The sequence below is a fragment of the Ylistrum balloti genome, unplaced genomic scaffold, assembly GCF_031769215.1.
Source record: "Ylistrum balloti isolate Yb309-2 unplaced genomic scaffold, AGI_CSIRO_Ybal_v1 Utg370554, whole genome shotgun sequence".
In the NCBI taxonomy this organism is placed as follows: Eukaryota; Metazoa; Mollusca; class Bivalvia; order Pectinida; family Pectinidae; genus Ylistrum; species Ylistrum balloti.
This window is the reverse complement of record NW_026782349.1, coordinates 519,023-546,705: the sequence shown is the minus strand read 5'-3', so window position 1 is coordinate 546,705 and position 27,683 is coordinate 519,023. Positions and strand designations below refer to the sequence as shown.

Here is a 27,683-nt window from a genome sequence, read left to right as displayed (position 1 = left end):
CAACTATTGGCAAATATTTAAATGTTAATCTTCAATGAAAAATAAAATGTATTTATTGGTTCAATTTCTTTTACTTTATTATTGCCAGTTCATGATAATAACAATTATATTTACATGATTTGCATCTCTTAAAAACATTTCATGCAATAAATACAAAATATATTAAAGATGAAATATAACTAGATATTGAAAATGTTTTAAAATACAATTCTAATTTTGTATGAAGATATTACTATTGAAACATTAACAATGTCATATTCTAACCTGTTCGTTGCAGTAGTGTATGGCCTATATATAGAAAATCTAGACATGACAACCTCCGAACTAAGATCAAAACCAGCACAATATGGATTCTTTTCCATTTCTCTTCATAATGCAGAGATTTTCCACTGTGTGCTGTTCTGATCCATTCTGCATGTGTAGCTATTTCATATGTTTTTTACTCAATGACATATGTAGTGTAAAACGTCGGACACCTATTAATGACAAGGAGAATTCTTATCTCACTTATTCAGTTGATTAATCATCTTTTGTTGAACTGTTTCATCAAGAAAGCAGTTACATAATATATTTAATAGTCACCTTTGAATTCAACTTTTTTCATGATTATCACAACTGATAAGTAGAGAAAGAATTATCAATATTAAAGATACCAGCTAATTGATTTTTTTTTACTTGGGTATAACAACTGATTATTTCCCCTGATTCTAGCCATGCAAATTTCTGAAGGATTTACATGAAATGAGATATGGTAAAGTCAAACCTTACAAAAAACTACTGTATTGAATACTAACCTGTAGCAGATTTTACATTTAAAAATTGTTTCAAACAGTGAAATATGCCAAGTCTTACAAAATCTCTACCTGAAGCTGGATTATTAGTTTAAAAATTAAGTTAGATAATAGGGATGCCAACCTGTATACAAATTGTAGCAATCCTGTAAGGATAGACAAGAACATAAATAGGTTTACTATATTATGATATAGGACATATGTTACAGGTAAATCGACCTGTGTCAAGATTTGTTTTTAAACTGGTTATACAATAGTCAACATGACAAATCGTTTGCAACATTTATCTCATCCTGGCAATAGAGAGTTTTGGGTAAGACTACAGGTTGGACATAAGTCTTAAATTCATGATCAATTTCAGCAACATCACCAAACTATGTAGCTTGGAATCATCTACACAGTACTATAAAAGTTTCATCATTCAATGGAAACATTACGGTATGTTACTAGTTCTCTGCATGATTTTACCATGTTCTCAAAATATATGGTTTTCCAACAAAATATTCATAATTTTACAAAATACTGTGAAAGCTTCCATGCTTTTACAAAGTGCTATTAAAGTAATGGACTTCTACACAACAAAGTTAAAGTTTTCACACTGAGCACGGAATACTTAAGCAAAGAGTACAGTAAATGTTAACTTCCTAGTTTCAATGTGACTTGTGCTGCAGAGGTACACTATTTAGTAGTTATCAGAACAGTTATTATCATTATTATGACATTCTGAATAGCCCTTCAACACATCAAAGTTCGTTAGAGCCATATTCTCAATGAAAATGAAAAGCTAATCAATGATAGCACGTTTGTAGTTTTGTTCTCGTTAAAACATGAGGTTTATATATCTAAACCTTGTATGACTGAAGCAAGCACTGAAGGTCTTCAAATAAAGCAAAATGAATTATTATGGCACAGTAACACATTGCAGACAATCAAGCACTGTCCATGATTACTGATAAATGTACAGAGGTGACATTACTATGTGGACTATGAAGGTGCTGTCTCCTTTTGAAAATATGTTGTCCATGATTATTCATTAATGTACAGAGGTGATATTATTGCATTGGTTATGAAGGCACTGTCTCCTTTTGAGGATATTTCGTCCAAGTTTTTTGTCTGCCTTTAGATTTTTCAGATGTTCCCGGGGAAAAGTTGGGCACATCAGGAAAGTCAAGTTCAGAAACCTCATTGGAGTTATCTACTGTTTTCCCCTCATCAAATGGTGAACCAGTCTGCTTCTTTTTGTTAAGACCAGGTGATAAGCCGTTTGGATTTGGTGAGGTACCAAAGTCAAGATCTGAAACATGAATAGCAAGATTCCATAACAATTCAATGGAAAAATAACCATCTTGACATAATTGTATCTTAGCATTTGTCAGCACACTGGCTCTGGAGTAGAGGATTATTCATCGGAAACTCTTTTAGGGAACAGTCTTTTATAGTGTGAGAATATCTCAAAAAACTGTTAAGAGTAATACAATATTTTGAAAAACTGTCTCTAGAGTAACGGAAAATCTCTAAAAGTTGTATCTATTGTAGGAGAATCTAGGGATGCAGTCTGTACTGCATCAGACAAGTAAAAAAAAAACCACAATGAAGTCGGAGAATATCTTCAGGGATGCAGTCTCTAATGTATGAGATGATCTTGGGAAGTTGTCTTTGAAGTAGGAATCTCTCCACGGATGTAGTCAAAATTTCAATGGAATCTGTCTTTTGGTACAGGACTTCAAATGAAGCTGTGGAGGATAGATCTGTCTTAAGTACTAAACTATCTCTCGACCAGGTCCATCTTTCTTTAGTAGGAGACTGTCTCTCGGGTGACACTTTCTTTAGTAGGAGACTGTCTCTAGGGTGACACTTTCTTTAGGAAGAGACTGTCTCTAGGGTAACACTCTTTAGTAGGAGACTATCCCTAGAATTACTCTCTCAATAGCACCAGATTATCTCTATGATAGTTCTGTAGTAGGAGACTATCTCTGAAGGAGCTACCTGATATCAGGGGAATCTGTCTGCCAGAATATGTCTAGAGTAGGTAATTAACTCTGTAAGAGGACAGACTATCATCTCAGCCAAATGGACTTTTTCTCACATTACCTGCTAGGAGATCTGCTATGCCCACAATGTCATCTTCTAGTGGGACTGGAGTTTGAGGTGTTGAAACACCAGTAACTGAAGGTGATGATGGTATGTCACCCCTTTGTGGTGAGAGAGTGGCTCCCTCTGGTGACACTAAAGTGCTGTGCTGTGGTGATGACGCCTGTTCTCCGATCAAACTCTCTAGCTCCCTCTCAAGGTCATCTGAGCTTACATCTCCTATTCTGGACATGTTCATTTCTGACTCAATTTCGTTCTGTTCATCCAATATCTAGAGTCAAAGATTAAAAATAGTTTTTATTCATATGCACATGATTAATATGAATAGGAGCAAATCAGTAGATACAGATAAGATCAATTGATGAAATAGATTAATGAGTGAGATAGATTAATGGGGGAGACATATCAATGGATGAGACAAACTGAGGGAAACAGTTAATGTTTGAGACAGACTATTGGGAGAGACAGTTGATGTTAGAGATATTTCAGTCGTTAAGGCAGTTCAATGGATGCATGATTAATGGGAGAGATAATTAAAATTGAGACAGATCAATGAACAAGATAGATCAATTGGTGACAGCAAATGGTTGAGACACTTAATGGTTGAGACAGATCAATGGTTGAGACAGTTAATGGTTGAGACAGTTAATGATTGAGACAGATCAATTGTTGAGACAGTTAATGGTTGAGAGAGATCAATGGTTGAGACAGATCAATGGGAGAAATAGTTAATGGTTGAGACAGATCAATCAGTAAGAACAATCCACTAACCTCTGCTAAGTTGTCCATGGTTTTATGAACTTCATCCAGTCCTGTTTTATTTGTTAAGGTTTTCAGAGCACCAGAACCAGCCTGTAATGCTTTCAAAACCTGAAAAGATAGAAAGTTACATATCAACAAAACAAGGAAATTAGACAACCCTTATTACATTCATTTTGAGGGCTGAGAATACTGTATATTTGTTTCGAGAGAAGAGAATACGTTTCACCAACAATATATTACAACAACTTATAACCAGGAAAAGAACAACTGTAAATACATTGTTTTCAATACACTAATGCATTCCACTTTTAAACACAAACTACTCAGAGTCACAGAATTAAAGTTAGGTGATGACAGGTATATTGAGAAACCCTGCATATATTAAGTGATTATGAAAGTAATTACCATTTCATCAGATGCTGCATGCTGTATTCGACTGAGGATATCGTCAATCATATCCAGTGAACTAGACAGCTTACTCATTCTGTTCTGTGTACGTCGTCGCTGTCGCAGTGATCGCAATGCCTGGGAGACAAGTGTACAGATGATTTAGAATCGGAAGAAAGTATTTCTTGTTTTATACAAGTCCTATAGACACAATCATGTATAGTCTGTATACAACTACCCTCAGCTCAATTTATAATAACAGGCATTAAAGAAATTCAGAAAAAAAATTGTTGGTTGGGTTTATTGCCTGTTAACAGCCAGGGTCATTTTGAGGCAGAGTTTCCTTGTAGTTGCTGGTGGCTATCTCAATGAACAACAAGAGTCCCATAGGGCCTGCATCGCTCACCTGGATCTTAAAACCTAACAATGGAATAATTGCTTATAGGTTGGGTATGTTAAATATTCCAAAATTACACCTCAGTCCCTCAACCTCTTTGGTAGGGCAAGACCACAGGATAAATTCTTATAACATGACTGTCTTTCTCTTTAGATGCCCAGTAAGAGTTTATATGAATATCAGGTTGGGATTTCAACTGATTCAAAACCATGACCCACAAGTTATGTCCAAAGAGGTATGCCAAATCCAAGGGCCAATTCTTACATTATGAATGTTTTTATCTCTATATAATTCTATATATGGTTATGGAGTGGAAATCTCAGTTGTTTAAAAGACCCAGAAGTTAAGTTCATTATTTATACAAAATTGATTCCCTTTCACCCAACAATTCTTTAGACCAAATTGACAAAACTGAATCATTCCTACAGTAGTAGAATTTTTCTATTTCCTCTTTTGGGCCCCAGAGCCGGAACCTACCATTTACCTGGTATACTAAAATTGTTCCCCTTCCCTCAAAGACCAAATTTAATAAAAATCCTGTCAGCTGTTTATGACTAACGGTGATTTTTAAGAAAAAGGTTGACAGACAGATGCTGTGGACCAGGTGAGCCAACAATTGTCTACCTCACTGAACAACAATTGAGGTCCGTGGCATGCCATCCAGAGCAATTAGGGTAAAGTGTCTTGCCAAATGACACAACTTCTCAACTTCCTGAAAGACACTACCACGGGTGGTGATTGTCCAACCACACCCCTCAGATCATCACATGAGGTTTTGGCCAATGCTCTGGGCTATTCCCACCCCCATAAAATCATCAACATTGTTATCTATCAACATTTATCAACCTGTCATATATCATGCAGTACAATGAAAGGATCCAGCTATTGTTACACCAATAGCTGTAAATTTATAACTACCCATCACCTGAGGTGTTATACACATGAATTGTCATATCACATCATTCTGTGAAAAAAAAATGACTACAGGGTATTACAATAGTCAAATTATAAACACGAGTCTTATGCTGTCATTAGTTCTTTTCACACCTTATCACACTAAATTATACGGAGGCTGATGAAGACAGGCCACAAGTCTGGATTAAACAAGAAAGAAAAGTCTAAGACCCCATTATAATATCATTATGTCACTGAAATATCTCATATACTGGTGCAGGCAGGTAAGAAAAATGGTTTAATGGATAGTTATTATCTGTAGCAACAAGTAAGAAGAAAACAATATAAAAAAGGTAGATAGGAAGCACACATTAAAGATTGTAACGCGGAAACAACATAGTCTAAACTTACATATTGTTTCATGTCTTTTCTTTTATGCATTTTTGCTTCTACTGTCAACCTAAAACAAAGCAACAGTTATGCCGGCACCAATAAAAATAACAAAACCTTGTATGATAATGTTTGGTTAAAAAAATGAAAAGCCATAATTGTTTCAACACAAAATTTGACCTGAAATATTCCCAGTAGGCACACTTATTCCAAATTTGGTCTTAAGAAATATTCACTTAGCAAACAAAGGGCATATAACTATGTAAATAAAGTGATGCAGGACAAATATGGGACATATAACTCTGTGTATAAAGTGATACACTGCAAAAAAGGGCATATAACACTATATAAAGTGATGTATAACAAACAAAGGGCACATTACTCTGCATAAACATTGAGAAATGAGACTGCACTTCAATATGAAAACTTTTCCATTTAAAGGGCTACTCATACTACACTTATTTCAACACTTAAACGGTGATTTACAGTAAATGATATTGATGACAAGGGTTTGTAAAGTTAATTAAGTGTTTACAATTTTTTATGATAGTTTGGCTAAAAGTTAATTCTGAATTATCACAGCTCTGTTTTAATAAAGTTAGGGTTGCAACTCAATGCTAGATGACACAACTTTGTTTTATGATAGTTATGCTAAAACGGCCACAATTCTATGTAAGATACTACTGAATGGACACAACAAAGTTATGTGAAAACACTACAACTAAATGCTAAACAAAATTTTATCTGAATAGAATGATACATAAATGTTACAGCTCTGTAAAAATTGGTGCAAACAACAACATTTCAGCTAGCAACCTTCTTTCAACACAAGAGTATGGTTTATCATCACACTGACAAATTACGGTATTTATTGATACTGTATTAGACTACAAGGCAGGTGTTACCCCTATCAACACCTTGTAACAGGTTTTCTTGAATATTTCAGTGCTATTGACACATTATAGTCTATTCAACAGAAGTTTTACCACAAATCTAAAATCAAACCAGTTAAATTGATTAAACACCATTAATGTAAAAAAGATTCTGAAGCAGGTCATGTGAGGACGGTGAATCATTATGTAGATTGTGATACATCACTTACCTATCCACATCTTTTCCAAGTTTCTCAATTCTGTCAAGAAGGACCTGGGATGCTTTCTTAAGACTGTAACATTAAGGATGCTAAAATTAATTTTTAACCATATAATATTACCTCTATGTTAACAGTGGCTCACATGTTTGGGTGACTACCAAACTTACTGAATTATTACTCAACAGGTAAGTATAAAATTAAACATGGACCATTGCATTACAATAGATGAATTATAAATTTTGTTTTAGATATAGAAATTGAATTTCTATGTTATCAAAGATTAATATCTTTGAGGTTAAGTTTATACCGAGACATGTAGAGGTGTTGTACCTATGGATCTGGATATCTTGTTCTGTCACAGATCCTGCTGTAGACTCTGATCTTTTGGGAAACTTTACAAGCTGGTAACAGATAACAAACTAGTAAGTACCATACAATTTAAATACTTTGTCATAATTTGTTTTAAAAGGTGTTGCCTCAATATAAGGTATATTTCACTGAATTAGTCTGATAACATTTCAACACTTTTAATTAATTACCAGATTTTATCTGTATAGTGTGATCATCATTAATTAACAGACCTAGAATTAATTACCAGATTTTATTTGTATAGTGTGATCATCATTAATTAACAGACCTAGAATTAATTACCAGATTTTATCTGTATAGTGTGATCATCATTAATTAACAGACCTAGAATTAATTACCAGATTTTATTTGTATAGTGTGATCATCATTAATTAACAGACCTAGAATTAATTACCAGATTGTATCTGTATAGTGTGATCATCATTAATTAACAGACCTAGAATTAATTACCAGATTGTATCTGTATAGTGTGATCATCATTAATTAACAGACCTAGAATTAATTACCAGATTGTACCTGTATAGTGTGATTGTCACTATTTAACAGACCTAGAATTAATTACAAGATTGTATCTGTATAGTGTGATCATCATTAATTAACAGACCTAGAATTAATTACAAGATTGGTATGTGTAAAGTGTGATCATCATTAATTAACAGACCTAGAATTAATTACCAGATTGGGATGTATAAAGTATAATCACCACTAATTAACAGACCTAGAATTAATTACCAGATTGTACCTGTATAGTGTGATCATCATTAATTAACAGACCTAGAATTAATTACCAGATTGTACCTGTATAGTGTGATCATCATTAATTAACAGACCTAGATAGTGTGATCATCACTAATTAACAGACCTAGAATTAATTACCAGATTGGTATGTGTAAAGTATAATCACCACTAATTAACAGACCTAGAATTAATTACAAGATTGTATCTGTATAGTGTGATCATCATTAATTAACAGACCTAGAATTAATTACAAGATTGTATCTGTATAGTGTGATCATCATTAATTAACAGACCTAGAATTAATTACCAGATTGTATCTGTATAGTGTGATCATCATTAATTAACAGACCTAGAATTAATTACCAGATTGTATCTGTATAGTGTGATCGTCACTAATCATCAGATCTAGAATTAATTACCAGACTGGTATCTGTATAGTGAAGTATGACCCTCTTCTCCTTGGCCAGTTCCTTCAAGACAAGGTAGAATTCACCCTCTGTATTACAAAGCTGTTTACATCTGTCCCACAGGTCTGAGTATTCTATCACAGAGTCAGTTATATCACAGTCCATGCATGCACACTGATGTTTACACACCTCCTCACATTTTGTCTGAAAAAATTAACAACACCTATATCATTATCATCAGACATTCACTAATTTAATTATATTAGAAAGTTAAAAATACTGTATAAGTTATTGAATCAGTTTGATCACAGGTTACAGCTACCCCAAGTGTGTATAGAGCTACATGTAAACAAGTATTACACAAAATGATAATCATTCCACCACATTGCACTTTCCATCTCTTGTGGACTAAAGACAATATAGGACTAAAGACAGATAATCATGTAGTAATAATGAATGCAATCATTCAAAAGATAAAGACCAATGGAGATAGAAATTGCAATACAATGTACACTGATATAATACATATATATACACAAGGTTTTCCATAAGACCCGGTCACCGGCCAATTTGACCGGCTACTTTGATCATTTGGCCGCCTACATCAATCCAGTTCTGTAATAATGTTCCGTACACGACTACCTGTACACGGCAGGCCAGCCTGCTAATTTCACTACACAGCCTACTACTAACAAAATTATGGAAAACCCTATATATATATAGACAAATTCAATCTAGGATCTCAAATTGTTTACACTGTAACAGTTCTGACAAGGTTCTGGAGAGACAATATGTTATTAAGGTAATGTTCAGAAACAGTAATTATCTGTACATATTGTAATTTGTGACAACATACACAAGATCACAGTAATGATGATCAACTAATGAATATGTTAATTTACCAAGTCTTACCTTCAGGGCATCAACAACGACTAGTTTTGTGTTGGATATTGTTGATTTTGTCATCAGATTCCATCCGATAGAAATGGGAACTTTTAGAAATGTATCCACACCCCAGGACACCCAGCCTCTCTTGGTAGCACCTTGTTTCGATGGGGACATCTCTGTATCTGTTATTGGTTTCAGCTTTCCTGTTCTGAAATTAACCAGTGCAAATAGGTACAGCAGAAATTTCTGGTGAAGTTTCCAGTTTTGAAAGAGAGTTGGAAAGACTCAATTTTCATTGATAAAGATAATCAGAGCTACATAATGTTTTATACCTAGTAAGGTTCTACTATAATACTCATACTCATTTCTACTTCAGGAGTATCAGACAGATGTTTCATTTTCAAACATTTCCAAGACCTTATAATCAGAATGGCGACCTGTGTGAATAACTCCAGAAAATGCCTACACATAAAACTAGTAAGGTGGCCTACACATTCTTATGCTTGGGCAAAAGTCCAATATAGATAAGGCATACCTTAAAAATCAAATCGCTTGCCTGTGATTGAATTGAAACTGTACATGCATTGCAGATGCCATTTTTGTTTGCCTTTTCCCATTCAATGTGTGTGAAATAAATATGTCAATTTCCATTAAACAACATAGTATAGTACATTTCTATTTTTCAACATTTTCACAATCAAACACCTGATTTCATTAAAACATTAATTTAATGTTAACACAAGATTGAAGCCAAATGATTTTGGTATTTTATTAGTTATCACCAAAACTTCTTAGGGAAAAAAATCAATCATTGACATGGGTTAATTACATAACAAGGTTCTGATGAGAGTCTTACATCAAAAAAGAAGACCAACAAATTTTTGGTCTGCTGATGCAATAACATCACAATCGGTGTAGAAGACAAAAGAGGTGTCTACTCTTTAACTAAGTCTAAATTATCAGATGTATATAAATGTCCGTTTGTCACCATCACATCCTGAGTAAATCTCTGTTTCTTTTCTCACTTATTTAATTCACCCATATTACAAACAGAATATACACATTGTTTTTGTCTGTAATCATATAATAGTTCTAAGAAGCCAATTTTCTCCATTAAAGCACTACCATATTTATATGCAAGTATATAAGGACCTTTTAACTATGTTATACTTGTTGTGCCAAGATCAAATTTCAACATAAATGAAATATTAGACATCATCTGTGTATGATGATATAATCAGAGTCAATTATGAACAACAAACTTTGAATTTCCCTGAGTATAGTACCATAATTCGGTTCATGAGAGTGCAGCTTACAAACCTCTTCAAATGGCAGAAAAGTGGCTAAAAGAAATACAAAGTTACTTCCCTTACTTGTATGATACACATGTACATCAAACTGAGGATAGATTTCCAATGGAAATTGGAAGACTACTCTTGAACCAAACCAAATGTAGATTTGACACCAACACAAAAGTCTTTGTTTAATTGTTATTGGAGATTCAGTTGTGTTTAGTGCATAATGTGTCGGTTTTCCTCGGGTAATCTGGTTTCTTCCCTCAGTAAGCTCCCTTTGCACTTACATCCAGGCCATCAGGAGAGATTAGTATAAGTTGAAATAACCTGTCTTGCAATTGTTGTAAAATGAATAAAGTTTACATTTAAAACAACTATTCTTAATTTTTTCATGTTTTATACCACCAACCCTATCCTGATATCACACAACATCCACAAAAACCAATAATGCCACAATATAGACACTAACTGATATTGCAATCTCACACTGAAAAGAGTCATATGAAGAAATTTCTGATATTTTTTTTTCCAAAGCGAGCTACAACTCGACTACGCAAGAACTTTTTCTCCGTAAGATCAGCATCAACCTGGAACAAACTACCAGACCATATTGTTACTGCAAAAACTATCAATATGTTTAAAAAGGAGTTAGACCGTTACTAGAGGAATCATGAACTTTTCTTCAACTACAGAGCTGAAATAACTTAACTATTATTGAATTAATTGTATAAGAAACATAGCTAATGAGAGGCACATATTAATTTAATTTATTTATTATAGAATATAGTATCTTGAAACTCTAACATGTATTATTGAGTCTGGTATAGAGGACTCAAGCACGTCCTGAACTGGAAATAAACTTATCTTATCTTATATCTTATGTAAATCACTAGACTGAAATTTCTGTCTCTGAAATGACAATTTAATGTCAATATTCACATTTATCATGCCATTATTGATAATTACAATTTCATTAAAGACTATGCTCATCTAAATCACATACCACAAGCATAAACATGTATACATTTTTCCCCCTCAAAATTCGGTTTGATTCAATCTCTGAATGATCTTTTTCAACACTGCGTTACACAATAGGAAGATGATACGATAATGACTAACGCTACTCAAAAGCATACATGGTAGGTTTCATACCATAAATTTAGAATTTATCATCACATGTCCCTGTGCTACGGTGTGCATTTCACTAGTTTTCAATTGTTGTGCGTTAATGAAAAAGCAAAAATGGTATAGACAGTACGGTCTATGGCACTGCACGTCGAGAAAAATGAAATTGTACGGTAATAGAACATTAAGCTTTACCTTCTCATGTTATCAATCACTGAATTGAGACATGCTGGAATCTTTCCATTCCTCTGAAACCTACTTGGTAATGTCTCTACATCAATGACAATGTCACCACGATCTATGCAATCAGAAACAATGAGGTTGGACCAAAATGTCATTTTCTGATCCCATGAACTGGGATTCAACGACTTATCTCGAAACGGAGCAAACAAAACCGTCATTCTTGCATCGTCCTTCCAAGTTTCTGGAAAACGTGTCTGCTTTTCTGCCATAATTGAAGGAATGTCAAAACACATTAAAACTTAATCGACCTATATTCTCTCGTCTCTTCGTCATATTGAAGTCGCAAGTTGGACTTTAAAATTTAAGCGACGAACCATGTGTATTTGGTGCTTTTGTACTTGTGCTTAGTATGCTGTTCGAAAAAGCATTTCTATGATTAAGATCGAAACAGGAAATCTCGAGCGGGTTCTTCTCGCGATAAAATACGAGACTCCATATTCCTGAGGGAAAGGTGGGGGTGAGATGACGAAAGGATAGTTTCATATGACTTATAAAAGACATTTTCCTGTAATGCAAACCAAACTTTTTCACAATGAATTCCTTGCGGAGATGGCTATACAGACCAAAGGTATATAATTTTATTGTCAACTGTGATTCACAAACGTAAACTACGAAATTATGTTTCGATGACAAATGACATGTATTGTTACTTGTCTCTGTTTGATCACAAGGCGGATGTCGTATGGTTTCATATATGTCTCATTGTTAGATATGCTTAACTCATTAGGCGTATCATTTTCAAAGCAGTGTCTCCTTTATTTTTAAGATTAGTGTTATCTTTAGTGAAAACTCTTGACGTCATGGGAAAAGTCTCTGTTGTATACTTCTGTAACCATTTGGTGAATATTTATAAACATTTGGATTTGGGTATTTGGTTTGATACTTGTTTGTATACATGTGATGACTCAGTTTTAAAGGTGTACATTTAAAAGAATATAATGTAAAAAGTGTAACACTATATCAGGTGAAAATAACTTTCAAATTTTAAATCTTGTGATGTTGACCCAGATCAGGGTGTAACTAGAGAATCCAGGTAACTTTGACAGTTGCAATCAATCCTGGTAGTTATTGCTGAAGGGCATCTAGTGTAATATAACTTTAACACAAATTGTTAGTAATCACTTTCTTAGACTGGTGACAATTTTGCTTATGGAGTCATGCATTCTTTGTCAACTATATTTTAAAGAAAGTAATTAATATATCAACTTATTCTTTGATCAACTCAAGTATTAGCATGAGTTTCTGACTGAAAACAGTTTTTCTGGGAAAAAGAACATATGTGATGAAATGTGTCATGATGATGCATTTAGGGCTTTTTAATGAAATAAATACCAATATATGATGGTATATTGTGAACTAAACTGAAAATATAGCATATTTGAACCTGTTGTCGTAGAAAAGGAACGTAAATACAGGTCAGAGTGAGTTGTTTCTTTCCTGTCAAGTAAATAAGCATGGTTTCTCAGCTAAAAAAAAGCAATATGAGTGTCCTTGAATGTGACATCTAGGAAGGCTGTCAATACTAGCCAATTTATAGATTTTTTGTTTACATTTTCAATGTCTTTTAGTGTTTTTAAATAACATTTTTTGTGGTTCTCTGAACTTTGCTGCTGCTATTATTTACACAGTACACTGTAGGTTAAGTCCTTTTAACAAGAAAATAGAAAAGGATAAAAAGAATAACAGTTATGATTAGATCACAGATTACAACATAAGCATAAACAGACTACAGCCACAAACATTTCATTAATATCATGAAGATTAAAATTATCAAGAAACTGTTCATATCAGCTTCAAATTATCTCCAATCGATTTCTATCAAGGACTTTTCTGGATTTTGGACCAAATATGGACCCCATATCCAATGCAAAACCTTCACATTTTTCCTAATTGAAGTGTTAAAATTCTCAAAGTAAAGGTAGCTAAACCCATTGTAAAAACAATCTGAATGTTGCTATTTAATATACAATTTGTTAGCAGTCACTTCAGGTTGTTGTTTTTTTGTTTCAGCAAAGTGAATGAGCTACATACTGTGGACAGTAAACATCATTTTCATGGTCACCCTTTATTCAAATTCGAAGCCATGGGTCCCATTCTCAAAGTTGTGAAATTTACTATCAAGGAAAATCATATCACCAGTAATATTTAAAGGATCGTTAAATGCTTTATTGTGTACTGGACAACAGTCATAACATGGCCATTATATAACTATGAGCTTTGGTCTTGTATCACATTTAAATTTTCACACCTGGCTATCACGTTGAATAAAGTTAAAAACCTAAAATGAAATGCACTATGTTAATTCATTTCTTCTATCAAACAATACTTATAAGATAAGACTTCTCATCTCCTGGTCAGTTAGACACTAAAGCTTCATTTATCCACCATACAAATGTACAGATGGTCCTAAGCAATATAGATGACATATTTGTAAGAATTTAAGATTGCTCATTTACTACAGTTTTATTATCATCATGATATTGGGATGGACACAAGATCAATGTACTCTGATTTATCTTATTTCAGAAATCTGATACTTCCCTGTTAGCAAAGTTCTTTTTTGCTGATGAAGAGCTCAACTTTGTGGCTGCTGAGTTGGACAGTTTTGATGGAAGGAAGGATCCAGAGAGATGTACAACCTTAGTGAACAAATTAAGAAATTGTCAGGACAAAGTCCTAGTTATAATACAAAAAATCATTGATGAAGCTGTAAGTAGTCAGAAGGCAAGCAGAGACTATCGAGTGAAATTTCCTGACGATGTACAACAGGAAAACCTGGCGGGCCAGCTTTGGTTTGGAGCTGAGGTATTGTTGTGGTTGTACTGTAAATGATGTGCACATACTTTATCATCTGTTTGTAAAAATTAAGAATATCATAGATAATTTGAGTTGGAAAAAAAAACGAAAAAAAGTGTTAAAGAGTGCAGTTTTGTTGTTCATTCAATTTTCATCACCATTATATATAATCCCTTAAAAATGTTCGGATAATTTTCTCAATAATTTCCTCAACCTTGATCATGGCTCAAATCAGGAAAGCTTTAAAGATATTTATGGTCATACAATATGTTTATGTGTGTTTAGAAAATGCTAAAATTGGAAACATTTCTGATAAGTCTTCTAATATATATATATATATAAATAACTTGCACTTTTATTTCTGAACCTTCATGATGCTTAATAAATTGCCTTGATACATTATTTATGACACCATAACAAGAGTGATTATGTGACGCCATAGTTCTTTGAAGTTTTTTTCAATATATTTCATCAGACACTGTGAATTCAACTTTGTATTTGATATAATCTCCTACTGATGACTACTAATAAATCTATTATTTTTCAGTCCATAAGTCTTCTTATCTGAGACATAACTTACATACCTTTGTAATTGCCAACTTTTACATGTTTTTCATACTAAAGATACCCTTAAAACTCTCCATAGATAGTAAGCAGACTTATGTCCCTTTTAATTGCATGGCACTTTCATACCTTCTGTTCATTCAGTGTCTGGCTGCTGGGTCAAGTATCATGAATCGAGAGGTAGAGAGTGCAAGTATGCGACCACTAGCAAGGGCTCTTACAAAAAATCTAGATAGTTTAAGGACGTTACTTCGGGAACAATGTCTACGCAACCTAAATTCTTACACTGAAAGGGTAAGTTTTATAAATTTATACAATTATGTTTAAGTCTTAATGTGTCTCAATCTTAAGGAAGGAATGATTGAGAGGGGATGTAAAACCAAAGGGGTTTTGTTTAGCTCATCTCCTTCAAAGTGCTCGTCAGCCATGATTTAGTACTACCATTAAACACTTGTACAAATTTCTGCAATATTAGTAAATTCTATGTTGTATTGTGAATGATGGAATTCTGTTATCATAGAAAAAAGAGCATGCTGAAGGGCCAAATGTGAGAAGTGGATCTAGATCTTCTATATAATTTCATAACTTGTGTCTTAAAAAGATGAAGGGACAGTTAATTCTGGTTTATTAAGCAAGTTATGTTTTTATTTAAATTGTAAGGATGTGAAGCAGATAGAATTTAGGATAAATGATGAAGTGATTCATAAATTATGGACAGCTTCTTTCAGTGAGAATACTGAATATTAACCATGTGTATACAAAGATTCATGGTCTTGGCTAATCAGTCTACTTGTTGAAGTTAATCAATAAAATGTGGATAATTTAATGATATTTATTATATTTAGTGTGATTTTCACCTTCTGTTGTAGATCAAAGAAGCATTGATTATCTTTGACAAATTATTTGCAGAATTTGAATTAAGGTGAGGTTTGTAATAAAATCAACACAGAATAATGTAAAGCTTCTTTCATTTCAAAAGTCACATTTGTATTTGAAGCATTGTCACATACATGTCTTTTGTCGATTTATTTTATATCTGATCTTAAAGAGCTTAAAACAAAAGTTATCTCTGATTTTCTGGTAAGGCTGCACAGTGGCAATACACTTGCCTTTAACCTAGGTGATCAGAGTTCATTTCCCTGATCTGACTTTTCATGTAAACTTCACTGTTAATATTCCTCAATTTTCAGATATGTGAGTGCTATGGTACCCGTGAAAAGTATGAATGATTATGACCTATTACAGGAAATTACAGTGCTGTTCTCGGAGACTGTTCAGAGGTAGGTCATGGAAACATTTCTGGTAGAGCATCACAAGATATCACTGTAAAAGTATATAATTTATATGATAAGATTTAAGTTCAATCAGATTTAAGTGCATTGTCACTTTTTGATCAATTTTATTAGTGCAATGATGAATTTGAGCATCCACAATGATTGCTGTATAAAGTTGTAATTATCACAATGATATTTTTTTGTCCAGTACTTAAGTGTGATGTTTACAGTCAGCAGATGTTCAATAAATTCTTTGATTGATATGCTTATTACCTGTACCTTTCTCCAAAATTTCTCAAGGTATTGTCCATGTTCAAAAATGTCATCTTATATACTTGGTGTTTTTGTTTTTGTATTTAGGGCATTAAAGCAGAAACTGTTGAGTCAGGAGACAATTGATGATTATGATCCAGCACTCATGTTTACCATTCCCAGATTAGCCATGATCAGGCATGTCTCTTATGATTTAAAATGTCAAATACTGTGGTTGTGGTTTGATAAGCAATCATATTGAACAGATTGCTTATACCCAACCCTTACTAGCATTGAATTGTTATTTTGAGGTTATAACTGGATTGAAATGTCAATCAAACTTGGATTAATACTCACTTGAGAAATTAATTGCTTTCAATAGTGTTAATAGCAGTATGAAAATTTTATTCTGTCCTGTCTCTTATATTTTGACTATAATTGGGTATCTCTTATTTGTTATCTTAAAATCAAACAACAACATCAGAAAATGGGAACAAGTTAAGGATGTCTTTTATCCTGATTAGTAGGAAAAGCAGCAAATATGTGTGTATTGAAGTTTTTTTTTTTAATATTGCAGTATGATTCAATACAGTCTCTTAGAATATTATTTTCAAGTTACAATACAGACATAATGTAGGGATATTTGTGTTAAATTTTACTCGTGTTCAAACACATGAACATGAAATATAGTTAGGGTTTTCATCATACATGTATATTCAAGTATTAAAGATTAAATTTTTTTTTTACAGTGGATTGCTGGTGTTCCCAGAAGGTCCCCTGAATCCAGATATGCAGTCATCCAGCATGTCGGAGATGTTCAGGCCATTTCAGACTCTTTTACTAAAAATTAGGTAATGAAAAAGTCAAAAAGCTCTGCTACATTTAAAATGATAGTTTTTTTTGTGTGGTGATGAGTGGAGATGAAGAAGTCCAAACACTGTTCAGGTGTTGTAGGTTTATTGAGATGTAGGCTATGGAAAGATGTAACACTCACATGCCTTCAGGAACCAATACATACTGGCTAGAAAGGTGGTCGTATTTATACCAGCCATGTTAATTAACAGATAAAGTACTAATACACATTAGCTAACAGGTAAACATGCATTGAATTATACATGAGCATTGACATGGTCTTGCGCACATAAATGGCAATAGATTCGTCTGTTTACAACAAGATAAGTATATACTCAACAAAAAACGAAAGGTTAAGATGTTTCCTTTGCGAATACCTGTAAATGAATGAAAACAAAATGACGTTTGTGAAATATTAGAAAATGGTAATGTTTTACATTACAAAATCCTAGGGCGTTACCAAAATCATTCAAGCATGAAAGTCTGTATTAGCGAAAGAGCTGCACGAGGTTTTCTGCAACTAACTTGTATCTTCACTTGAATTTCATAAACATTCAAACTGACAACTGTTCCTTAGGACTTAGAAATCACCGAATCTTGCTATCTATCAACATTATCGTTATGCCCTGGCTGTCACAAGTACAGAGAGAAAGGGCTGTAGGCATGATCCAGGCTGGGGAGTCTCGCCGCCGAGTTACACAGCATTTTGGTTGCAGTGTTCAGACAATTTACCAGTTGGTAAGTCGTTTAAACCAAACTGGGTCAATATCTGAGCGTCCCCGAAGGGGCCGACAGCGTAAAACGACTGCCAGGGATGACCGTCGTATACAATTGATACACTTGCGCAATCGATTCGTAACCGCAGTAGAGACTACAAGGACATTGTTTGGGCGTCGTGTGTCTCCCTAAACAGTCCGCAACAGGTTGAGGGCCTACCAATTGAAAGCGCGGCGTCCCTACACTGGATTTAATTTGTTGCGACGTCACCGTAATAATCGGCGTAACTGGACCCGTGTTCACAGTCGTTGGGCCTTACGACAATGGAACAATGTTCTGTTTTCAGATGAGTCCAGGTTTTGTCTGCAATACGGTAACGGAAGGTGCAGAGTGTGAAGGTGACAAGGGGAGTGTTTTGCAAACTGCTGCATCGCAGAACGGGACCGCTTTGGCGGTGGAAGTGTAATGGTTTGGGGTGGTATTTGTGGGTGGACTGGTACCAGGCTTGTTGTGTTAAATGGTAATTTAACTGGCATTCGATATCGGGATGAAATGTTAAGACCAGTGGTTCTGCCATTCTTAAGACGCCATGGCGTTGGCGCCATTTTTCAACAGGATAACGCACCAGCGCACACCAGTCGCGTCAGCAGAACTTTCTTGCAGCAAAATAACGTACAGGTATTAGATTGGCCATCTAAATCACCTGATTTGTCACCGATTGAGCATGTCTGGGACGTTCTTGGGTGACGCGTGAGAGAACGTGAAATTGACACCACCGTCCTTTACAGTCGGATAAAATCAACTGAACGCAAAGTTTTATAATGAACCATGACTGCAGTTTTATCAGAATTGATCAATTACTTTATTCGTACATGATTGGTAAGGATTTATGAAGGGATTAATTAATCACAGAATAAAGTAGTGTTACCTTTCTTTTTTTGTTTAGTATACACTGACCATCATATAGACTGCTTAGATAGGCCTCGGGTAATGACTTATATAATCAGGGAACGAACTAATACATGAACATGTGTAGTAGATCAGTAATAACAGAATGCCTCTGGCCACTGGTCAAAACATAATTGTCCACAGTAGATGTTGGTACTAAATTAACACAGGCAGATACATTATGATGAAATATCTGACTTATGTCTGGCACAATTTTGAATAATCTAATCTTACATATTAACTTTTTATAGTTCACCTTTTTTAAAATGACAGACACGTGAAGGCATGTAATTTATCGAAACAAATTCATTGCTATTTATATTTTGGTAGTTTAAAAGTAAAACATTTCAATTTAAAAAGCAGATACCATTTTAAAAATAACATGATTGGACTTTGATAAATATATACATAGATGAGGTTTTAAATGTTGGATGTAAAATTTGTGATCCACTTATGTCTTGTAGAGAACTGCTGTACACACTTTCCCCTCAAGAACTACTAGCTTTGGAAAAAGCTTTATGTAGTGCTGATGAGCCAGAAACATCAACAACTACTCTTACGAATCGGATCTCTCAAACTGATGCTGGATTTGAAGACAGTTTAGATCCAAGTGGGTCTGGTTTGTTTCCAGAAGGAAGTGTCAAATTAGAAGACTTGGGCAACATCCTGCACCACACACCTAACTCTGGAAGTCCTGTGACCCCAATTACTCCAGTTGTAGATCCTGGGACATCAGATTTCCCGGTGTTCCCATCAACATCACAATCTCTCGGGCAGTATAGCACACAAGAACAGGACGCATCCCCAACTGGGACATTGATAAGTTCTTTGGAAGAGAAAGATGAATCTCTAACTTCGAGTTTGAATAAATCTGAGAGTAGAGATTCTGGACTTCATAGTGAAAATGTCAGCACATCTGAAACTGTTGAAACAGGAGCTATGGTTAATATGAATGACACAAATTGTAGTGATCAAGCGTCGGGCTATGCTTCCTCAGATGGGCGAACTCGGGACATAACATCAACCAGCAGCTCTGGGGATGATACACAGAACATTTGTTTGAAAAGTTGTTGTTTTCCTGAAAATGATGTTTTTGTTTTATGTCGACAGATTTTAGATGAAATGATTGACCATGTGATTGAAGGACTGTCAGAGCATGGTCCCCAGTTTGAACGCCAGCATAGTTGTCCCTATAACCTGGATTTTGAAATTCCAAGAATATCTGTCATGGAACTACATCCTGAGAATCACTCGGGGTCCAAGGAAATGGATTTGGATAATGATCCAGATGATAGTTCTGATAGACAAAAAGTGTATGATTCAAACTGGGAAAAATGTGAAAGCCCAACAGATGATTCCAGTTCCTTTGGTATTACTGGGCCTTGTGATATAGACAGTGATGATAGATCATCCAGGATCTGTAATGCTAAAAATTGTGATAATAATTGTACACATGATAATGACACTTTGCTGTTTGCCAAATCCTGTGATATTCATGTTGCCTGTCCTAGCTGCAGTAAGAGTCGTGATACTGAAGAAAGCAACAGTGGGGACATAAGCAGCGGTGATTCCAGTGGGAGTAGTTCTTCCATGACTAATACCTGTAACTGTGATCAAAGTTCTGTTGACAGGGCAGACTCAGACTGCTCAGACAGTGTATGTAAATGTGGTGTTGGAACTGGAAGTAGTGCAAGGAAATGTGATATTTCAGTGAATGATACAGACAATAGTTGTTACTTTACACCTAGGACATCTTCTCAACATTCCACAGAAACGCCCTCAAGTTCTCAGTTTGGACACTCACCTAGTGAGGCTGGGAATTCTCTGATAAACAAAACATTGATTGATCGTCCAAGATCACCACTGCCAAGACCAAGTCGGTCATCTATCCACACAAAAATGGAAGTTGTGGTGGACAATGGTCCGAGGGATCAGACCACCTTGTCCTCAGGTAGCAATACACTTGAAATGCCCCGAATACAGAGACTGCGATACACTGATAGTGTCAGCTCCAGCTACTCAAGTTGCCTTAGTAACACTGAAAATGAGTGGGATAGCAGGTAATGTTTATCAAAGGGTTTGTCAATTTGGCCACAACAGGTGTCTACTGTTTTCCCCAACTAATTAGTAGCCTATAATCAAGAACACCTGTCTGTAACATGTTAGTCACTGTGACAAGCCAAAGTGATAACCATTATTCTTTTGAAATTGGATGCAAAGTTGAAAGTTTAAAATTACTAAATTTTCATATGGTGATGCAGTGTTATGTACAACCAAAAATTTCAAGTGTCAATATCTCTGTTTCTTCATACAGACCAAAGAAAAGTAAAGTTCAAACAACAAAGATAACTGTATGCATATGAAATTAGGCAATTGGTGCTTATCTGTATCTAATTGTTCTGACCTATTACCTTCTGTAGTGGAGGGAGCAGTGAGACGAGTTCCTACAACTCCGAATGTCCAGATGAGGAAGAGATAGCACTGGCCATTCAGGCAGCAGAGATTGCATCACGCACCGAAGCTCGCTCACGCTTTAGCAGTAGCAGGGATCTTATTCACAGACTTTTTGTCTGTATAGCTGGTATGTAGACATATTGTAAGGACAGATCTTAATCACAGACTTTGTCTGTACAGCTGGTTCATACACAAAAGGACCAGATCTTATTCACAGACAGATTGTCTGTATAGCTGGTATGTAGACATATTGTAAGGACAGATCTTCTTCACAGACTTTGTCTGTACAGCTGGTTCATACACAAAAGGACCAGATCTTATTCACAGACAGATTGTCTGTATAGCTGGTATGTAGACATATTGTAAGGACAGATCTTCTTCACAGACTTTGTCTGTACAGCTGGTTCATACACAAAAGGACCAGATCTTATTCACAGACAGATTGTCTGTACAGCAGGTTCATACATAAAAGGACCATATCTTATTCACAGACTGATTGTCTGTATAGCTGGTACATACACATATTTTATTATTATTATATTATTTACAAATTTGTAAATATGAGAAGATTTGATCATCCTTTCACTTCTTTCAGTTACATGTTTTTGTATTATTTTCACATTTTCAAAACTGAGTTCATAAGCATAGAATTGGGTGTTATTTATTACATAACCTTTTCAGTTATCTAGTTTTGTGTTAATATTATAAATAATAATTTTGAAAACTTTGAATCTTTGTAGGTAGCGTTCTGTTTCATAACGTAAACGGTACTGGTACAAAACACTGGGCCAAGTGTGTTACGACTGCCCTCTGAAAGTGAAAGTTGAATACTGTATGAAATTAACATGAAAACTGATGTTCAAATATTCAAATACTAAATCAAACAAAAATATGTATTTGAATAGTAATTTCTATCAAATTTACATCCCTGCTTAAAATGTTGTTAATCATCAGTCTCAGAATTTAAATATAGTATTCTAGCTAGAAACCTACCCCTGTCATTTCAGGTGTAGCAGACCAGCTACAAACAAACTATGCTGGAGACCTACGTCACATCCTCAAATGTGTGTTTGCAATGAACTCCTCAGAGCCACCCATAGTTGAGGAACATCAGGGCAAGTCCACAAGTCCTCAGATCATACACACTGGTGTCCAGAGTCCCCAAAGAGACCACCATCGTCAGAGTACACCCCACCGACACCGTCGCAGGACAAGAGTCAGAGGTAAATTGAAGGACTGGAAGTCAAATTAGAGTCAATATTTCTATTGTTCTTGGTAGCAATTCTTTCCATAAACTGGCAGTCTGAGGTACTATATATTATGTTATTTGTTATACAGAATGTCTATTGGTGAATAAAGAGGCAAAGCAAATAGGTTATCAATTAGTTTGTAGCTACCCTGGGCTGAAGGTTCACCTGTTGATGATTTGGTAAATTGTGCATCAGTTTTTAAGTTAAAGCATCTTAGACAAAAAAATTTGAAAGGTAGGGGAAGAAGGGGCCACATAAGGGGTAATAAAACTGAGTTACTTGCCTCTGTAACAAAAGGAAGGTTTTAACCTAGTATGATCTGAGGCATTCTTGGGCTGATAGAGGTTAGATCAGGACAACAATTATTTTTATGGAAAATGAAAAATTATCTTAGATTGTCATGTTGACTACATAATGTTGTTTCCATTTATTCATTATTATTATTTATTTTGTTTAAGACGCTATATAATCGAGTATTTACTTCTAAAGCTTTCATGCGAAATGCTTTTTCGCTAAATGCTTAATGCGAAATGTGAAAGGTAAAGGGCTTCATTGGAAAATGAAATGTGTTATTCTAAATGCTTTGTACTGAATGCGTTATGGTAAGAACTGAATTACTGTTTATGAAATAGTCCATAGTAATTCAAGATGCTGAATGCTTTGCACCTGCTCTAGGCCAACAGACAACCATGGAAGCTTCATGTATCTTTTCCACTGAGATTATCCCTACAAAGTGTTCATGACCAAAACAATTCACAAGCATTTCACCCTCAGACTTTTGCATTCATATCTTGTATAAAACAATTTATATTAAGTTTTTAGTATGTGATATAGATTTTCTATATATCATATAAAGGAAGGATGTTGTCCCTCATTTTGGTTTAGAGTAGGTCATGAATGTTTCTGTAGTTCAGGAACAATTTTGTGACAAGGTAGAAAAGGTGCACTTTTAGTTCTAATAGATTGCTGCTGAGTTTCACTTACTCAGCAACTCACCAACTGTATTGACTAGCTGAAACAGATTTGATATTCCAGAGTACAAAACATCAAGAGTGCAGCCATCTTTCAGTGTCATTGCTGTCTTAAGCTTTAGTCACAGGAGAGCTTTGATAACTGACAGATCTTTCTATTAGCTTATGGGTTTCATGAATATTTATGAAAAATGAAAGAGATTATCTCACAGGTTAGAAAGAAAGAGATAGATGTAGTGAAAATTTAAATTTAAACATATGCAGACAGAGATGTTACTTGTTCTTAGGTAAAAGAGCAAGGTTTGCAGACCTTTGTTAGTATCTGACATCATTTTGTTGTTACTTTGGACAGAACCTCCAAGCTGGGTCCCTGATGATCACACAACTATATGTACATCTTGTAAGACCCAATTTACATTTGTGCGCCGACGCCATCATTGCCGTAATTGTGGAAAAGTAAGTGCTGCTATCATAGTGTGATTACCTGGAGGTTGTTATCAGATATCAACCAATGCCTTAACATTCCATTATTAATCTCAACAACATGTCTAAACATTAACATTTAGTTATCTTAGTGTGTCTCTAAGACTGTAAACAGAAGTAACTCCAGGGAGGTAAACTTATACTCCTTCAATCTATCTTTGTGAATCTTGTGAGATAAGTTGACCCATGGTAATGTTCCAGGGAGGTAAACTTTATACTCCTTCAATCTATCTTTGTGAATCTTGTGAGATAAGTTGACCCATGGTAATGTTCCAGGGAGGTAAACTTTATACTCCTTCAATCTATCTTTGTGAATCTTGTGAGATAAGTTGACCCATGGTAATGTTCCAGGGAGGTAAACTTTATACTCCTTCAATCTATCTTTGTGAATCTTGTGAGATAAGTTGACCCATGGTAATGTTCCAGGGAGGTATGCTCTTTGTATTCATAACCTTAAATTCCTGATATTTGTTTGTAAAGGATATAAATTTAGTCAGGATAAAATACTGAAAAACTAATTTTTGTAGTCAATTTTTTCAGATTTTTTTATGGTGATTATATTGCTCTAAAATCTGATTGCTGTAATCGCAGTTTCTAGATGACATTTATTATTGTGGATGAACAAATTCATAATTGTGCTAATTTGCCAAAAATGGTTATGTGTTCAAATTTCATGACATCAAATGAAGTACTTTACAGTAGTTAAACAATCTTGATTATATTATGTATTATTTTTCTTTCATAATCTGGTAGATTATAATCAGGACAACATGTGGTTTACTGTATATTATAACTTTCTTTTTGTAGATATTTTGCAGTAGATGCTCTGCCAATGCTGTCCCCCTGCCTCATTATGGACAAATCAACCCAGTGAGAGTGTGTAACCGATGCTTCATGTTTCAAGTGACACCTTTTACAGTGTCCAATGAGTGATTCACTTTTACTAGTTCCAAGTAAATCAGAAGAGCTTCACTTTATCATTTTGGTGTCAAACTGCTTCTTTTACTCAAAATGAGTGAAAAAAAACCAATTCCAATTAAGAAATGATTTGTAGTATCCCTCATCTCACTCCCTAAAAATGATTGATACATGTAATAACTACATATTTACAACAAAATGTCGGTATTGAAGTGTTCATAAGACACTTCTTACTGACATGAATAAAGTCCCAATCTCTAGAAGTATTGTTATGATGTTTCATGTGTCATCGTACTGGTACTAACAAAGTACCCGCGGAAAGCAATAAATTATCTTTCCAGAATAATTGCACTAAAATGTTTATTTTTATTGTTTTATTTTATAAATAGGGGATCAATTTTCATATACGTGACTCATGTTGGGTTTTGAAGAAAAAAACCTGTTGGAAAGTTTTTATGATGAAACTTGACTTGAACATAAAAGAAATAATGTTACTCTAAACTGGGAAATATTTGGCATGGTAATCTTTTATCCAAGGAAACTTTTGCTGCGTTAAACTTGCAGCCTCAGATAAATGGTCATCATTAATTATGATAGCACCAAAAAGTGTACTGAAATTATCAAGTGATGCTGTGATTTTAAAGCTGATTTTCTGATTATTTTCTCTTCTTCTTCCAACATCTATGTGACTTTACCTTTCATTAGGTTTTGTCACGGTCGTAGTTGAAGATGTTCTGTTGACATTGTATCACTAGGTCACATTTGCATAAGCAGTTGAAACGGTTGGACCAGCTGAACCTGTAACAAAAAAGCTAGGTACAAATAAGAGCCGAATCTAAACTGCCGAAAATTTGGCACTCACATTTTAAGGTCTCAGTTGAACCTCTGCAAAACTAACTTGCTGAATACAATTCAGCATACAGCAGGGTTGGTGCACACACCTATTTTTTTGAAAGTTTTTCCCTTTTAAGTAGGGGTTAAAATAGATGAGATTTTAGTTTTGTTTATAGTTATTTATATTTTATAGAATATTCCAAAACTGTGCTTTTGAGCTTTACATAAATCAGTTTCAACATCTGATACATTTGCATTCATGTATCAAGTATCTGGGTCACCTAAACCGTTTCAACCAGGTTATGCAAAAGTGCATTAGAAATAGAGATCTTTATTTTCAAAAAATCATTCAAGTCTCTACAACTCCAATTAACTGGGATGGGAGTTTTTATTCAAGTAGAAAAGCCTGGAAATAAATATTGAGCTACAAAGAAAAAAAAGGATAAGAGATAGAAGAAATATTACCTGATGTGACTGGTTTGACTTTGTGTTATTGGTATTTTGTTTCTAGATTTTGAATTAGGTTGAGAACTTGAGTAATTAGGCTAGGAGTGATTGAAGTCTATCTTTTGTTGTTATGGTGTACATGATAAATTCCAATGCTTGTGTATTGTAGATATTTTATATTTTGGTTGTTTTGATGGTTTGTTTATGGTTATTCACATTTCAGCAAATAATCAATGAAAAACATAATAAATCATAATAGAATCATCTATATAGGAATCATCTAAATAAGAATTCTGTTTTTTTCAGGTATAATTATATTATGACTCTTATATATATGTCTTTTTCCTCTAATACAGAACTTTATTTTGAAACAGTATAACATTTTTTTTTTATCCAAGAAATGATAAATTTGTTATACAATAATTTAATTCTAGTAAGAATAGTGTATTGCAGGATTAATTTGGTAAGATGGGCATGCTAAAAATAAACATCACGATAACAAAATATTGTATAGTACTAATTATTCCTCTGCTTTTTAACAGATATTATCACATGCAAAAGCAAATTAAGATCCATAGGCCTATTCTTATTTCGTTAATGAACAACCATGCTTAAACCGATAAACAAAATCAGCCCTGCATACTTGAAATGACAAATATCCCAAGAGCCTCATTTTATTGTTTTATATTGAAATATGTCATTAATTATTTATTTTATTATGCCTATCCATGACATGTATAAGCTTACATGTATTAACTGATATAACAGGGACCAATAATGGAGATATGCTGATCTCTTTTCTATGTTCTGATATGTACTGGACCAATGTCGTGGAGAAATCAATACCTGTTCTGTGCTATTTTTGTGATGAAAGATAAAGCGACGTAAAGTCAATATTTCAAAACAAGTATAGCTCAAAAATATGATGCTGCTTAAAATGTCTGTAAGAAAATTTAAAATATGTACATACCTCATTTGGTATTAAGGTATTATACCTAGTATAAAGGGTGTTTATTTCTGTTGATTTATTGGTACTCTTAATCCAGGAATTTG

At 34.3% G+C, this 27,683-nt stretch overlaps 2 protein-coding genes across 2 annotated transcripts; one reads left to right on the top strand and one right to left on the bottom strand.

Annotated features, from left to right (window-relative positions):
* Window positions 1-74: 74 nt before the first annotated feature.
* LOC132556182 (charged multivesicular body protein 7-like) lies at window positions 75-12,188 on the bottom strand. The gene is made up of 10 exons (XM_060220571.1): window positions 11,823-12,188; window positions 9,232-9,415; window positions 8,332-8,523; window positions 7,136-7,206; window positions 6,815-6,877; window positions 5,734-5,782; window positions 4,050-4,169; window positions 3,654-3,752; window positions 2,883-3,153; window positions 75-2,085 (listed from the first exon to the last, which is right to left on the bottom strand). The coding sequence occupies exons 1-10, from the start codon at window positions 12,101-12,103 to the stop codon at window positions 1,856-1,858; spliced, it is 1,560 nt and encodes a 519-aa protein (XP_060076554.1). The 5' UTR covers window positions 12,104-12,188; the 3' UTR covers window positions 75-1,855.
* Window positions 12,189-12,382: 194 nt separating this feature from the next.
* Window positions 12,383-26,893, top strand: LOC132556211 (lateral signaling target protein 2 homolog). Its single transcript, XM_060220603.1, has 12 exons — window positions 12,383-12,438; window positions 14,397-14,675; window positions 15,375-15,524; window positions 16,100-16,152; window positions 16,421-16,510; window positions 16,865-16,954; window positions 17,506-17,607; window positions 19,738-21,333; window positions 21,694-21,854; window positions 22,735-22,950; window positions 24,301-24,404; window positions 25,239-26,893. The coding sequence occupies exons 1-12, from the start codon at window positions 12,403-12,405 to the stop codon at window positions 25,362-25,364; spliced, it is 3,003 nt and encodes a 1,000-aa protein (XP_060076586.1). The 5' UTR covers window positions 12,383-12,402; the 3' UTR covers window positions 25,365-26,893.
* Window positions 26,894-27,683: the final 790 nt, after the last annotated feature.